This window comes from Centropristis striata, chromosome 4, assembly GCF_030273125.1.
Source record: "Centropristis striata isolate RG_2023a ecotype Rhode Island chromosome 4, C.striata_1.0, whole genome shotgun sequence".
NCBI classification, from domain to species: domain Eukaryota; kingdom Metazoa; phylum Chordata; class Actinopteri; order Perciformes; family Serranidae; genus Centropristis; species Centropristis striata.
The window spans coordinates 11,481,192-11,497,704 of record NC_081520.1 but is presented as its reverse complement, the minus strand read 5'-3'; the positions used below and the strand labels follow the sequence as shown (position 1 = coordinate 11,497,704).

Below are 16,513 nucleotides of genomic sequence, written 5' to 3'. Positions count from 1 at the left end.
TCATGATAAATACAAATTGGCTGCATGTATGCCTAGTAGAGTTTGGTAATGTAGCGTGTCCGGCTCTCAGATTCCAGGGCGATGCTGCAGCCACAGGCATCCTCCCCTATCAATATTCATTTGTGTGGACGCGGCTGCCAAATGACAACATGACCAGACCATCCTTCTGGGACTGTGTGACCTCATATGTGGTCATATACTGGGAGACGAAGAAGTAACAGGTGCTGCTTCATGACCGTGTCACCCACTATAATGTGTCCTCGTGAGAAAACCTATTTTGCAGCAATTTAGGTCAAGTATTTGCAGGTCAAGATAAGCTTAAAAATGAATTAGAGGCAGCCATTAGGTAAAGCATCTGTCAGATTAGACCAGATCCACAACTGGATTTAAAGGATTTAAAGCTGAGGGAAAATGATTCATATGCTTTATTTCTTTTTTATCCCTAGAGAGCAGAAGAGAAATCAGACTTCATGTCTGAGGTGGGTTGTGGTTTTTTAAGGCATACTTCTTGATTTTCTCTCCTGTCTGGGTGGCTGCCCCGACATGACCGAGGTGGCACCTGCTGCTCCAGTGATGGATGGCTGACGGGTGCGTTGGCTTTCACCCCTTCATCCTTTGTGTGCAGTGATTTAGTGTCCATTCTCTTCATCCTCATACCTCACACTTCTTTCTTTTTTTTAAAAGTAGATATGCAACAACCACACCCCACAGAGGAAAAAATACACAATACAGGCTCTTTGTGTGACACTCAAAATGACTTTTACCTACTTTATCTTTAAAATTCTGAGCAATTCTTCAGTGCAGATTTATACTTCTGCTGTGCTGTTGTGCCTCTGCTCATCATACCTCATCTTTTCATCCTCTTTTATATAGTAGATATATAACAACCACAGCCCACAGAGGGAAAAACACACAATGCAGGCTTTTGTGTGACACTCAAAATTACTTTTTTCTACTTAATATTTAGTATTGTGTGCAATATTCCTACACATGATTATGATTCTACTGTGATAGTGTCCTTCATAGTCATCGTTTTAATAGTAAATATGCAACAACCACCTTATATGACACTCACAGTTACTTTAACCCATTTTATATTTAATAATCTGTGTAATTCCAGATTTGTGATTGTTATGCAGTCTTTCTGCTCATCGTCTTCTTTTATATAGCAACAGCCACACCCCACAAAGGGAAATATAACACCGGCTGCTTGACATAAGGATTACTTTTACCTACTTTATTTTTAATATCCTGGTTACTACCTGTAATATTTCGGTGCAGGCTTATGATTCAGCTGTGGGATTGATTAGGCCTAATCTATTTAGGCTTCATTAAATGAGTCATGCCAATTACAATACAGAGGTTTCGCGTATGCTCTGCTGTGTTTTTTGATGCAGGAAGTCACTGTAGCAGCTATTTTTCTTTCTTAATTTCTTCTTGAGAAGAAATTTGCAAAGTCAGACACGGTGACGGGAAAGAGGACGGACGCCCTTCAGCAGCTGCAGCCGCGGACGTGCGCGCACCGCTGGAGGCAGTCGAGCTGCAGACCGGCTCTTGTTTGGAGGAACTCTGGCTGATGTTTAGCGGGAGAGAGGGGAGAGGGGAGAGGGCTGGGTGGGCATGGCATGTGAGCCAAGTCTGCACAGATACAACAAATACCCAAAGTATGTCTGCGGCATGGGCGGGCCGCTGCTCTGAGGGACTTGACACAGGTGAATGAGAGCACAACTGCAGATTTTTATTCTCTCTCTCTCTCTCTCCCTCTCTCTCTTTCTGTTTCTCTCTCTCTCTCTCTCTTTCTCTCTCTCTCTTTCTGTTTCTCTCTCTCTCTCTCTCTCTCTCCCTCTCTCTCTCTCTCTCTTTCTCTCTCTCTCTTTCTGTTTCTCTCTCTCTCTCTCTCTTTCTCTCTCTCTCTTTCTGTTTCTCTCTCTCTCTCTCTCTCTCTCTCTCTCTCTCTCTCTCTCTCTCTCCACAGTGAGAGGAGCCCGACACAGCAGCTGTAGCTCCTCGTGCCTGCTTCACCCTCTTCAGTCTGGCAGGCGTCAAGGTGCAGCAGCAGGCGGGAGAGGGACGGAGGAAGAGCCGCTGTTTGAGGAACTATCCGACGAAACGTCGCCGCGCAGAATAACGTGACGGCTTTACTGAGTGACCGCAAAGAGGACACTATGTCAAAGGAGACGCGAGGTAAAGGTAAGGGGACCCTACGTGAATAGTCTCGTGCTAACAGGTAGACACCCGCGTCTCGTGCGGCTGGATGTTTGCGCGCACAGCTGCATGGATGGAGGTTAACTGTAGGAATGTAGGAATGACTGTCTTTAATGGAGCTCTGCATGTCCAACAGTCCGGTCCGGTGGACTGTCCAACCTGGTCTGTCCTTTTATCTGTCTGTCCGTCTGTCTGTTACGGCGAGTGTTAGTGTTACGGCGAAATGTGTGACCCGTCTGATTCCGTGACGCTGCAGGGTCAAATAGCAAAAACCCACCACTAAAAAAAAAAGGCAAAATGTTTAGAGGTGAGCTGACCTGCAGACAGACCTGTGGTCACCTGTTTCTACTAATACAGTTATCAGTACTGTATGTTTGACTGGCTTAACATCATATGGTGATGATGCTATTTTTGGTAACAGCAGAATATGAGCATAATAGTAAGAATTGTTCACTGATAGGACACAAAATCACAAACAGCGCACACTGTACTACTCTACTCCTCATTTCACAAATAATCAGAAAATTACCAGCCAAGACAAGGTTAAACCATGAGAAGCGGAAAAAGAAAAATAATACTAGAGAGGAGCTCAGGGCATTGCTAATAATAGCAGGCAGTTTTTATGCAGCTCATTTGATTGTTAAATTAGATATGTGGTATGTGGGGCAGTGTTGACAGCACAACATCAGCCAGGCCTCTGAGGTCGTGACATTTTTGTAGCATAAAAGGTTTATTGTTGCTCATTCAGAAGATTCTTTTGCCTCTCAAAAATGGCACCTGTTTGCATTATGGTATTTTAGATAGCCCAATTTGATGAAAACATGTAGTGCCATTGGACATTGTTCTCCTTCTCTGCAACTGCATACTTTTATGGCAATTTTCAGAGTATGAAAGCCCAGTTTATTTATTTTTTGTTTGTTTAGACTGATATACTTCTAGTTCTTGGTTCAAATGTCAAGTTAATGTAAAAACCTGATGATCATGGGGGCAGCAGGGTGGCATTGTGACTAGTAAGGCTTTTCTTCAGCTAAAGGTCCTAGGTTTATTTCCCTGTGTCATCATCATGCATCTCTGCCCTACTGAGGAGCCTTTGAGCAATTCATTGAATCCATTCAAGCGTCAGGCTTGCTGTTCTGTATGTGGCGTTTGTGCGCTGACCTTTTCTACAAGGCCAGAGTGGAAAGAGAATTTCCCTGCAGCAATCAATAAAAAATCACATAATTAGGATTCTCAGTAGTGACAATCAGTGTCACAATAGAGAGTGGATTTTATCCAGTGTGGTTTTGGCTTTAAAGTATCAGCCTCAGATTTAAACTAACGCCCCTACTAAATGTGACATACAAAGTGGAATGTCTCTAAAATAATGGGAATACAATATTTCCCTTTCAACAAGAGGCTGATCCAGACAAAGTGCTAGTCTGAGATCAGGAGATGCATTAACCCATAAAATCTCCACTTTCTCAAATGTTGACCTAATGCATTTTCTGTAACGTCTACTTTCCAGACTTCATTGCAGCTATTGCATTCTGCTTTCAATGAGTGAATTATTCGACCTTAGACACCATATTTTTTTAATGGCTGCACCATTAAAACAGTGGAAATATTCTGGGTTTCTGCATCACTTTACACATTTTTGGGGAGATCTACTGCATATGTGGAAAAAAAGTTGCGTAAAGCCTTTTGTGACTCCAGAGAGAGCTGTCTCAAATCTAATCAACTGCCTCGAGTGAAGATCCTTAAGTCACCACTGGTCCGAGCTGAGGACTGCTATTTGGAAAATGAAAAATTAGGTTAGAAGGAGTTAGAAGATAGAAAGATGTGAGTTTACCATCCTCATCTCTGCTTGAGATTAGCAGCTCCATTCTGCATTGGCTGCTATTAGCATAACACATGCACATTTCTGATGCATTGTAATTATATTGTGCCTTATGTAGAGAGAAGAAATGCATGGAATGATTAAGAGATTAATATATGTGATTAACAGATTAATATCTGTGATTCTGTTGTATCAGTTTATTCTGATCCTTTTTTGAAATAATTTTGATGCCAACAGTGATATATGAATATCAGCAAAACTAAGAAGATGATTTTGCAATAAGCAAGGAAGGAACTATGTCTTCCTTAATATTACCAGTTTTTCAGTGGACAGGCTGGGCTGCTTCAAGTACCTTGGTGTCCACATCACTGCAGCCCTGTCCTGGATTCTGGGTACAATAGGCAAGCTTTACAGCTGATGCCACAAAAGCAAGGCTAGGAGAATCGTTAAAGATCCCAAGCACGCTGATAATGGTCTTTTCTCCCTGTTGAGGTTGAGAAAAAAGTACTGGGTACACCAGGCCAGCACTGAGAGGCTCAGGAAAAACTCTGACCCTGTTGCACCAGCCCACTAGGATCCTAAATGTGGAGAAGTGCTGCCTTCAAAGGAGTTGTGTTTGCCGTGTTCACAAGCAGTGTTTGGTAACATTACTCACAGCATTACAGCGTTACATACATACTCAGAAAAGTAACACAATACTTTACAGTTTAATTTTACTCGTTAGAGTACTTTTGCATTACCAAAAATATAAACCCTCATTTAGCATTTTGATTATATTATCCAGAAGGTGCTTGTTGTGTCTACTTTTGAATGTATTGACTACCTCGTCTCGTTTACTGTAACTCTGCTGGCTAATTAAAGGGCAACAGATGCAATATCTGCATTACAGCTCGACTATATTTGATAACAAGTAAACATATGATTCAAGAGGGTACCGGGGCTAATGTATATAACTTAATGAGTTAATATAGCATGCAATTGCCTTTATAATTCAACTGCAGTGTAAAAAAGTTGAATTATTTGATAATAGAAATCAAGGGTACCTGACAGCACCTGTGCAGCCTTTGACTGCTCATGATCCGACAGTGAATTGTGCAGAGGCCTATTAGATGCAGCTGCTTCTATGAAAATTGATTACTTATTTGAAAATGTAACTTAAATTAAAAATCTAACGAGTTAGGAAACCCGTTATAACAGAATGGTAATCTGAGGACTACAATTTTTATGAGATGAGTCACTTGCAGTGTAATATTTACAAGCTTACGAGTTCCACCTCAGTTGATTGATTGATTGATTGATTGATTGATTGATTGATTGATCAATCAGAGTCCATTTCTTTGTTTAAAATTTTTTTGCAATGTCATTATCATTTGAAAAAGAGTTATGGAAATTTGAACAAACAGTGTCAGCACAGTAGATTTAACATGAGGCATAAGCCTATAAAAGGATCTGCTCATGATCCAAATTTGAAAGAGAAATTTTACAAATATAAAATGCTGAAGATAATTTTCATTCAGTTTGTTCAGTTGTGCACCAGTTTTTAATCCATACAATTGTCAGGTGCAGGGTCACCAAGAGTTTATTCCACTTTAGAAACGAACAAAGTAGTCTTAATTTTAGAACACAAGTTAACAAGACAAATGAGTGCCTCTGAATGCATAGATGGAAAAACATTTATTTTTCTCAACAGCTGCAACTGGATGTCTTCTCCAGTTAATCTTAATTATATTGCATTGAGCTGCACCGTAAAAATTCACACGCTAATGGAAACTCCACTGTGAGGTCTTAAATTATTTCATCATGCTCTATAAAATCATGTGAACCCTGCAATGCTCCAGCAGGCTGGTGGCAGATTGAAAGCAATGTGCAGTATGTGTGCATTTTCTGGTTAGAACTTTCATATCTCAAGCATACAGTGCATCTGTTTTCATTAAATATCTCTTGACCTCAGTTCACAGTGTTACATCTGAAGTAGAGCGGCTCATTCTGAAACATTGCTCGTCAAAGTCCTGTCAACACGGACAGGGCAGACTTTCAATTATGTATGCAGATCTTGTCTTTGTCATTTTCAATTATAAAAGAGCTGCAAGGGATTCTACACTTAATTCTACTTTAACTTTTCTTTCTTGACTCACTTGAGAAGTAAATCTGCATTATTATCTAGGATTAGGACCGTGAAATAAAAGGAAATGATAATATAGGGGTGCTGTAAGTATTATTTCATCATTAAAGTACTGCAACTGCCGTTTATGGGCTATCCTTACAGTTTGCAGTGCTGTTTCTCAGCTTCTGCAGAGGCGATGGCTTTGTGCCCAGATTCTCTGACTGCCTATTAAAACAGAAGAGAGCCCCAGTTTTAATCATCCAAATATTGAAAGATAATTTAAGCAGAGTAATAAGGATTTAGGAATTATGAATGCTGTGCTGAGGAAAGCTTCAGTCCTGAAAATAAAGCAGGTGTGACTCAAACTTCACCATTTTTTTTTAGGAATTCTAATAGAGTTGCTCTAGGGAGGAAAATATGAATCATTTGGTGTGTGCACCACTTTGATCCACACTGAAGTATCTCAACAACTATTGGATGGATTGCTGTGAAATTATACACAGAAATTAATTTTCCCCAGATGATTAATAATTGTCTTGATCCATTGAATTTAGTGCGACCACTAGGTCAACATTTTAATTTATACTGTGAAATTTCTTGATGGATTGGTTTTAGTACAGACAGTCAACATTTGTCTGCTTCTTTTTTTTAAATGGAAAATTACAAGCGGGTGGAGCATTAATGCCAACGTTCGATCCCAATTGTCTGTCAACATATCCGGCTTGTTCACATGGTTGAACAGAGATTAATGTGATTTTACTTGCACTTGCTTGCAATGTTCATCTGAGCAACTGCAACCGCCGCAGCTTCCTTGGCCACCATTTTCACAAGTTTTGGTGGCCCGTTGACCAGATAGGCTCGGGGTCCTTCGTCTGCTTTTGATTGATTACGTCACACAAAACTCTATCTACAGCAATGCCACTCGGACAAATGAACTTGCATTCGACTTATAGATAGATAGATAGATAGATAGATAGATAGATAGATAGATAGATAGATAGATAGATAGATAGATAGATAGATAGATAGATAGATAGATACATGTGTATATATACTTTTAAGCTATTTTTCACTTATCTGTGTGTGTATTTGTGTATATATACACACATATCCAACAGAAATACAATTCTTCTCATGTTTTTACTACATTTTCTGCGTAACATAAATGCCACTACCTTTCTGTTCTCTGATTTGGGGCTAGTGATGGTAAAGGTGTGGTAAATACTATTTTGTAGAAAATACTTAACTTCCTCATAAAAGCTCTCCATAGCTGCTGCCAATCACAGAAACGTCACAAAAAATCTCTCCGACATACAGCATTCATCTCGTTGCTATGACTATATAATGTAATGTAATGTAATGTAATGACTACAGCAGTTTTCTATGACTACAGCCAATCACAACTGTCCGATGTACAGCCAATCACAATGTACTACCATTCAAGCCTGCGGCCAGTCATTATGACGTAATCAACAGACGAAGGACCCCGACCTACACCGTCACCCTCCCTTATGTAGCTAAGATCGTGACCATTGAAGGTGAGAAGTGTCCAGTGTTCCACACTCAATTTTTTGACAGTTATGAGTAGACCATCCAGCTACTCATAGAGCACAGCATTATGCTCTAACTGTCGGTGTGAAGACACTCACGCAATCAAAATAGCAAGTGTAAGTACAGAAGAAGGCAAATTCAGATACAGCGTTAGTTTTGTTTAATACACATTCAGAGAAACCAATTTACTATCAACCATTTTACAAAATGTTTTTTGTTTAATTTTACTCTCTGTGGGGAAATACAGATGCTCAGTCGCAGCTGTGCTTTGATTCTCATCATTTTCTCTGATCATTTTCACAACTGCGAACATGAGGAGAAAAATAGCATCTTTTAATGTGAGCCACAATTTAACCCACTGATATGGGAATACAACCCATCGACTCTTTAGTACCATGGCCGTTTCTCTCTCTCCTTGAGGCTAATTCCACGACATTTCATCCGCTGCAGCTTAAAGCCAGCCAGGTCTTGCGCTGCCAAATCTCTTTAAGAACTTTCGCTTTTCTAATCACCCTCAGCCATCGTCATCATCCTGTTTGTCCTCCCAAAGACTTTACGAACCACTCCGTTGCCCAGTGTGAGGTATTGCACCTTTGAGCATTTGTATTCCTCATATTTGATGAAATTGGATCAGTCTGAAGGGATGTTTTTTTCATTTGCTGTCCAAATAAAATAAATGGGCAGCCTACCTGCTGTTTTGCTGAGATTCAGCGTCAAGCTAAAAATAGAGCTGAATGATGCTGATGAACAGTCTCTCTCTTTTTCTCTCTGCTTCCTCCTCTCTCTCTCTCTCTCTCCCTCTCTCTCTCTCCCTCTCTCTCTCTCTCTTTCTCTCTCTCTCTCTCTCTCTCTCTCTCTCTCTCTAACCACTTGGCAGTATCTTAGTGTTGAATCTGTCATGTTTGTCATGCTGTTTCTTAATAGGGAATAGACTGCTGGCACATTTTCTGCAAAAACACTTTTATTTGAAGCTGTCAATGATTCTTCAAACCCAGTTCCTATCACTCAAAACACCATACACACTTTACTGTATCCTACTGCAACATCTTGATGCCGGTTGGGTTGTCGTCCTGGCAAGTGGTCCCCAGACAGCCTGCTCTACAAGCAGCGGCACAATGTTCTTTAAATTCTACAGAGGCGTGTGTTAATGCATACAGCCCATGACCTCTGTTATTTTATTTGATCATACAAAACAGTGCTAATTTAAATTTAATAGGTGTTTGTCATGGGAAGGCACACTGGGCCTGTGTCGGAGAGCAGTTACTCACAATGCAAACAGCAGCTGGCCTGCTGCTATTTGAGGTCGGAGACAACGCGGTGGCAGGGGACCGTCTCACCTGGAGCCGAGCACCAGCCTTCTTGTTCTTTGTCACGACCAAAGGTCTTGACGTCACACTGGTGTCTGCAGAGCGGAATGCACAAACAGCATCTTCTATCCGGCCTTTGGTGGATCACAGATTTATGTCTATAAAGACGCTCTCTGACTCTAAATAGGCTTTTTGAAGGCACACTCGCCCAACAAGATTAATCTTCTAGTTTGAAGTTAATGATTTAGGTTAAAACCATTTTGGGCTTCGGCTTATTTAATGGTTGATTGGACGGACCTGTCAGGAAGTTAATTTGTCAATAACTCAGTGGAATTTATGTAAAATTACTTTTTTAAAACATTGTACAGCTGAAATCATGAGTCAGTGAATCATTAAGTCAACTATCTTCTCAAATGAGAAGATTTGTATGTTTTTTATGTTTCTATGCTAGCTGGATGTTTTCAGGTTTTCTGTCCCATTTTCATGAATGTAATATCTCAGGAACATCGGCCCGTTTAAGGATGAACTGATTGGAATTTGGAGGTCAAAGATCAAGGCCACTATGACCTAACGTAACTTAACACATTTTTCTGAGTCTATAGGGTTCAGACAGTTTGTCTGACAACACAAGCAATTTTAAAACATCACTTTGACTTTTGGAACTTGTCAAGGGGCTTTTTTTTCAATATTTCAAAAACCAAACATTTTATAGACTGACCGGCAAAATTATCACCAGATTAATTAATAATGAAAATAATCATGAGTTGCAGCCTTAGTTCAAAGAAAAATGCTTATTAGCTTATTCAGGAAGAGGGCTGTTGGTGTTATACATTGTGGGACATTTTTTGACAGGCAGGTTCATAAAGGTAAAAAAGTGTGAAATTAGTTGTTACGGTTGAATGTCCCAATGATTTATACTTTAAGTTCACTCTCCATACTCTCATGTGATCATTTTGGCTCAGCAGGGAGACGTTTTATCATAATTTCACATGAGTTGGTGCAGACCAAAACAGAGCTAAAAGAGGGGTGAATATTGAAATTACATTTGCCATGTAGAGAATGTGTTGTGTGTTTGTGGGAAGTTTTAATTAATTGAGACTAATCAAATACTTAAATCATGTACGAAGTTTATAGTTGGGGTTATAGTTTGTGATCTCGATACCAGTAAGCTGTAATTAACTAATTGTGTCCTCGCTCACTGTGTATCCAATTTAAAATCATAAGAGCATGAAGTTAATAATGTAACCCCTTTACATCCTCATACTATATGATCATTATTGCATCGACAGCAGAGGAGAGTGTGAAGCCCTAGTAACAGTGATTATCACCCACTCGTAGCTTAGCAGTCCATTAACAGTCGATGCAAGCGCTGATCTGCGTAGCTGCAGTGCAGATAAATAGCATCCAGCAGGATAATGTCTGGAAGGTGAATCTGTGACCGATTCAACATTTTTAAGGCGAGATCAATCTCCCTGATGTCTCTCGTTGGCTGTACAGATTGATTTTAACTTTGTGCTGAAATGAGGTTTAATTAAATTAGAGAACAGGCTATTAATAGTTATTTCCAGCTCACAGAGGGGCAGGCAGACTTTAATGTTTACCTTCAGTGAGCCACAGGATGTTCACTGGCAGGACATAAAATTGCTGTCTTTTTCCTTCTCTGACAGTCTGACACCTAGTCAGGTGTGTGTCTGTGATTCTCATCTTTACTGTTGCATGTTAAAAACGAAAGGCAGAGGCAGTTCTCATTTCCTCACCTTTCTCCCTCTACAGAAGAAAAACCTTATTGGATCTCCTCTTGATGTGGAATAACACTGATGGTGATTCTTGTCCAACGTTCACTCAGAAGTGGTTTGCGTCATCATGCACTTCCTTAATGCATGACGGCAACCGCTGCCTCACTTATGACCTGGTAGCTCTTTTGGGTGCTGTTAGTTGCTTTGAGTTCCTTGGGTATGAATTGCTGCTAATTAGAAAATGAGGAGATTGGCACTTGCTTACAGACCATCTGGGTTGGAGAGGAGAGAGGGCAATGAGAGATAAAGCTTCAGCAAGAAGAAATTCCTTTTGGATGGAAGCAACTGATCAAAAGCAGATTCCTCCTATGGGGCCGTCCTCAACAGAGAGGTCTCGTTCATTATACTTTAAACCCCAAGGACTTCATGAGTACCTCCTTCAAGCTCACGGTGAAGCAATTTCGCATTCAAAATTGGAATACTTTCCTCTTGCATACATACATAATACAAGCATATTAATCTCATGGCGGGAGGACTGTTGTTTTTTGGCTGAAATAAATCTATTTGTCTGGATTTAGGCTCTTTGCAGCTTGCACTGATTTCTGGATTTTTTGCTTGTCAAGTCTGGTTTGTTCAAGGTGGTGAGAACTGTAGATCAGTCTGGTTTGGATATGCAATGATGAGAAAGCAACAACAATTAGCGCTTGATCCACTTCTGCCTTATGTCAGATTTTTTTTTTTACATGTAAAAAAAAAACTTCAGGAAAACATTTTGTCAGGTTTAATTTGAATTTGCTTTAAAGCATAACATATTTGCAGATTTTTAAAAAATGTTTTTTTTGCGCATTAAAAAAAATTGATAAAAATGTTAGAAATTCAAAAAAGGTGTGTTGTTTACTGCATGTTCTACTACACTATTCAAACCATTAATGTGCATTTTGCATCGTGAAACGTGCACAACCAACGCTCCAAACAGATGCCGGACACGTGAATCATGAGCACACAAACACGTAGTAAACAGCTAGTATATCTCTGGCCTTAGTGAAAAAATCATGATGTGCATGCAACATGTCTATGTCCAATAAACTTTCTACTGAACAGAGTTTCTTTTTTTAAATCGTCAGACAGTCGTCTTTAAGATGCAGCAAGTGGTTGACCACCCGATCCTTTATCATACACACAACTGTGCTTCAGAATTGTTCTTAAGTAGTTGTACTTGACTTCAACATTTCTGAACTAGAGGATTTATAATCATGTTGTTTCAGGAATTACCACTTTTAACTGTATTTATGCCACTTTGAGATACAAGTACAGTTATGAGTAAAATACTTTGCATATATCCTGTGAGATTTGTGGAAATGATGCCCTTCTGTGAAAGCCATCTGCAAGATGAATTCAGCTGCAATTACAGCCAGCTGCATGATGAACCCCCAGATGATCAGACCTAGTATAAGTGAAGCAGCGCCCCCTCGAGAAACCTTACAAATCAAATACATAGCTTCAGACACCTCTTAAAATACACATTCTCATTTACTTTGTCTTCTTTTTATGTGTATTGTTAATTTATCATTTATGTCTCTGCTTCTACTTTTTGCATAATATTCAACAATTTAGCAAATATTTGAGTTGAAGTTAGTATAAAAATGGGGTTTAGAAATATTTTAGGTTGTGTAGTCTGAGGTTGAATTCTATCTTTTTTGAATGAGTAGTTGACGCAAATATATGTAGGATAGAAAGAGGAATGAGATCAATTATAAATCTTTCAGGAGCTGCAGTCGAGCTATTTCATATTGTCTCCCAGAGTAACCAACCTGAATCCATAACTTCACACTTTCTCCAACAGCTGCCTACCAGCAGAAATATGTCCCTTTTTATATCACAGCTTAACGTGTCTGTATTGAATTTTCCGTAAATCATATGTTTCCAGTGTGCAAATTATGCTGAAAATCAATGGAAAATACCATACATTCATAAATTATAGGGCTTTTTCGGGAGAATAACCAGAGTCATGGAGAGTGATTTTTCTTCCATTGTGAAGCGCATATAACACATGAGTCATGCAGGACAGAGGTTGTGAACATTCACTGACAAAATAGATGCTCTCTCATCAATAAATACTGACGCATGCAGCAAATCATCTCCACAGGAATGAAAAAAGTCAAATACTAGAATCCCTTTTTATCACCTTCACAGATCAAAATCAAATATATGGTAGAACAGATTGTCTACAGATTCCTATCCAATAACTGCTGCCCAAAAAGTAGATAGAGAATAGATAGTAGACCTAGGTTTGTTTTACTCACAGGTAAAAGACACAAGTACTTTTTACAGTTTGTGTCTTAGTCATAAATAAAAGCTATGTCCACGCACATATGACCATATCGTTTATCAATTGATCAATATATTCATGATGTTTTTATCTTTGTTCAGTCAGCTGAAGCTGATTATAAACTCTTTCATTCAAAATAAAAACAAAACTAAGCGTCTTGGTTTCAAAAATGAACAACTCGGCACAGTTTTATCAAAGGTGCCTTTAAGCGATTTAAACGCCTCCACACCCACATTTCCAATATTCTGTATGAGATGTCGTTTCACAAGCCTACTGTTTGGACGTGTTTACTGACCTAGCATAATGTGAGCCTTGGTTACTGCACAAATTTCTCTCCTGAAGTCCTGTGCTTGCCGTGAAGCTACACGGCTCAAACACCCTCCAACTCTGGACTAAACCTGCTGAATCATGAATGTAGGCTTTAACTTTAAATTTAAGGTGCTGTGTGGGATTTTCAGAAAATCCTTCTTATAATGACCCCGGTGGCCACTAAGTGAACCGCATTCTCTAGATTTTTCCAGCAAAACCGTCCCATGTCCTTTACATAGAAATCAGTTTAATTTACTTTGCATCCGTTCACACATTGGCAATACAAATCGATGAATGTGTCTAATTTGCCTCAAATAGTACCTTTAATAAGAGACCAACATTATATTGTAAAACAAATAGCCCTTTCCTGAAATACACCTTTTTGCTCACAGAGTAGCAGACACAGAAAGTTCTTAGGCTGAGCCATCCATGCTGCTCTTACATTAAAACTGGAGCTTTTGACGCAATAGTGTCCTGTATAAAAATGTAAACCTCAGCTCGACCTCCTCACATGTGCCACAGCCTTGCTATCTGTGTGTATGTAGTAAAGCTAGAGATTCATCCCTGTATGCGAGGGGTGTATAACCTGTAATTGGAATGGAGCTGTACCTGTAATGGATGCTGTCAGCCCTCCATTTCAACCGGCTGCCGGTCTCTGTGTAAACACCGCTGGAAGTGGATAATAGAAAGAAAGACATGAAAGAAGGATGACATGAATCACAAGCAACCTTGTGTTGTTGCTCTGAAGTAAAGCCTTTTAGATAGTTGCACACCGCTTTTCTTTGAAGAGAGCCCAGTGAAGTGCGGGCGTCTCCCCTGCGTCTCTCTCTCTCCTTGTTAGTCTCCATAAGTTGCTCGTTTTAATTCAAAAGACGGGCTGTTTTGGTTTTGCATGCTTTAATTTTGCAGACAAAGGCAATTTGATCAGAGAAGACACTGATGAATCACCAAATGCTGTTTTTGGTACGTGATTCTGTTGAACACTGTGAATTTAAGCATGTCTAATGAGTGAGAGGGACTGGAACATCTGGATATCCAATTTATAAATTGCAGATTTGAATTCTCTTGATACTTTGCTAATTTTTTGTTAAACCTATATTAACATTTTAATACAGCACTTAACATTTCCCAGACACGTTATGTTAACTAGAAACTGTTTCTTATATTCTTATTTAATTTTTTTTTTTTACTCAATTAGGGTTGAAAATTTGAGCACATAAATACTTGCTGTGATTGGGAAAGCTCCGTTGTATCTGTCAAGTCTCGTAATTATACAAAAGTGCATTAAGGCAAATAAAAATAAAAAAGTAATATTGTGCTATATGGTCATATCTGGATGTATTCCATTTCTTTCATCAGAACAGACATCATTTTTTTAATAACAGCAACTCAAGTTTTGTCCACTTTACCAAGGAAAAAAAGTGTGAGGTTTAAAAAAAAGAAGAAGACAATGTCAGTTTCAATTCTGAGACACAATTTTGAAAGAAATTGACACAAAAAAGACTATTCCCATCTCCGCCATTCTTCCCATATGACATGAACACAGTGCCACATAGGGGGACATATCCATATATATATATATATATATATATACATATACATATACATATACATATATATATAAATTGTTTTGAAATTACTTTTATTGTAAGTGTGAGTATCAACCCCCAATCCAAAAAAGTTGGGATTTTGTCTGGAATGTAAATAAAAACTGTATTTTTAAGGTTAAAAAATATTTTTAATTTTTGAAAAATACATTTTGAATTCTAAATTTTTATGCCTTCTGTTTTTACTTATGTTTTACACAGCATCCTTTTTTTGCAACCACGGTTGGAAATTACCTATTCACACAGAGTGATTTATTTTGTTTCTCTGGGCTTTTAATTTAATTTTGAAAGTGATGTTGTAAATTATTAAACACCATGTACATAAACCAATCACACATAATTTGCTTAGGACTACAATCCAATTACACCAATACTAATTTCCACTTTGCTGTTTAGTGAAACAACTATAAGCCTTTTTGTGAGATGAATGGTGGAGCACTCGTCTCCCTGAAGTTTTCACCCACTGAATCAACATGTCCACTTGCTGTGATTGGCTGAAAAGGGGAGGCATCTTGTCACTATTGACAAAATGTTCCCATATCCTTATTTCTGGCTTCATGCAGGATTGTCTGCTCAGATTTGCTCTCCTGCTGCTTGTGTGATCAGAATCTGTCGCTCTTTCAAGCATTCACTCAGTATCAGTGGGGATATAGTGTACTGCAATGCCCTGCAGGGAGCTACAGCAATCATTTCCATTACCCAGTGGGGAAGGCGTCGCTTGGTGATAGGCGCTCCGGTGTGCTGCTTCGGCCACACAAGCAATTGGTTAGATTCCTTAAACCTTATAAGACATTCAATGTGCATGTTCAACTCCAGGAGTAAACTGAGTGAACCAACATCCACAGCGTGTAGATGGATGTCTGTTCTAGCAGTGTATTGGATGAAAGCAGTACTTTGAGATCACTTGGAAGGCCTCATAAGGTGACTGAAGGTGTATCCACTCTACAAATCAAATCCCAGGATGCAGAGAGTTGTTTGGCAGTTGTTTAAGGCAGCAGCTGGCATGGGATTGCTAAATTGGGAGTGTTCTTATTTTTCAAAAGTAATTCCTTTCCTTCGCTCATGCTGTGCACCACATCAGCTCCTCTTCCCCCGCTCAGCATGTGCTTTTTGCGCAGATGCAGGAGCTGTCAACACTGTTGCACGCAGGAACGCCTCTGCCCGTTCCTATGCCTCCTTAGGTTGACTCTGTCAAATCTTCAGACAGTCGAGTAGAAAGCACAGCGAGGAGTGACAGCTCTTATGTTTGATGCTGAATACCAGGCTAAAATCTGCAAACATACAGGCCTACAAGTTTGTGCTTCGCTTTTAGCAAACATTAGCATGTCTGGCTAATTAGCTTGCTACCTGCAATAGCCTAGTTACAACTCAGGGTTACTTCCAGCTGCTGTGTAGTATTTCCACATCGTCCTGGATGATATGTGCAGGCTGATGTTGGCAGCTGTTTAGCCGACTGTCCAGCAACCCCAGCTAAGTTTGTTATGTTCACAAAACCCATTAGTTGCCCATCCTAGAAGCCTTTTCTCTTGCAACATTAAGAGTAATCGAT

At 39.4% G+C, this 16,513-nt stretch overlaps 1 protein-coding gene across 3 annotated transcripts in view; it reads left to right on the top strand.

The window, feature by feature from the left end:
• The first annotated feature begins 1,932 nt into the window (after positions 1–1,932).
• pitpnm3 (PITPNM family member 3) overlaps positions 1,933–16,513 on the top strand; it is a 105,079-nt gene continuing 90,498 nt past the window's right edge. For all 3 annotated transcript variants that reach the window (XM_059330858.1, XM_059330857.1, XM_059330856.1), the window contains exon 1: positions 1,933–2,190. In XM_059330858.1, the coding sequence (XP_059186841.1) occupies positions 2,166–2,190 (25 nt within the window). In that variant the 5' untranslated portion in view covers positions 1,933–2,165. The remainder of the gene's footprint in view (positions 2,191–16,513) is intronic.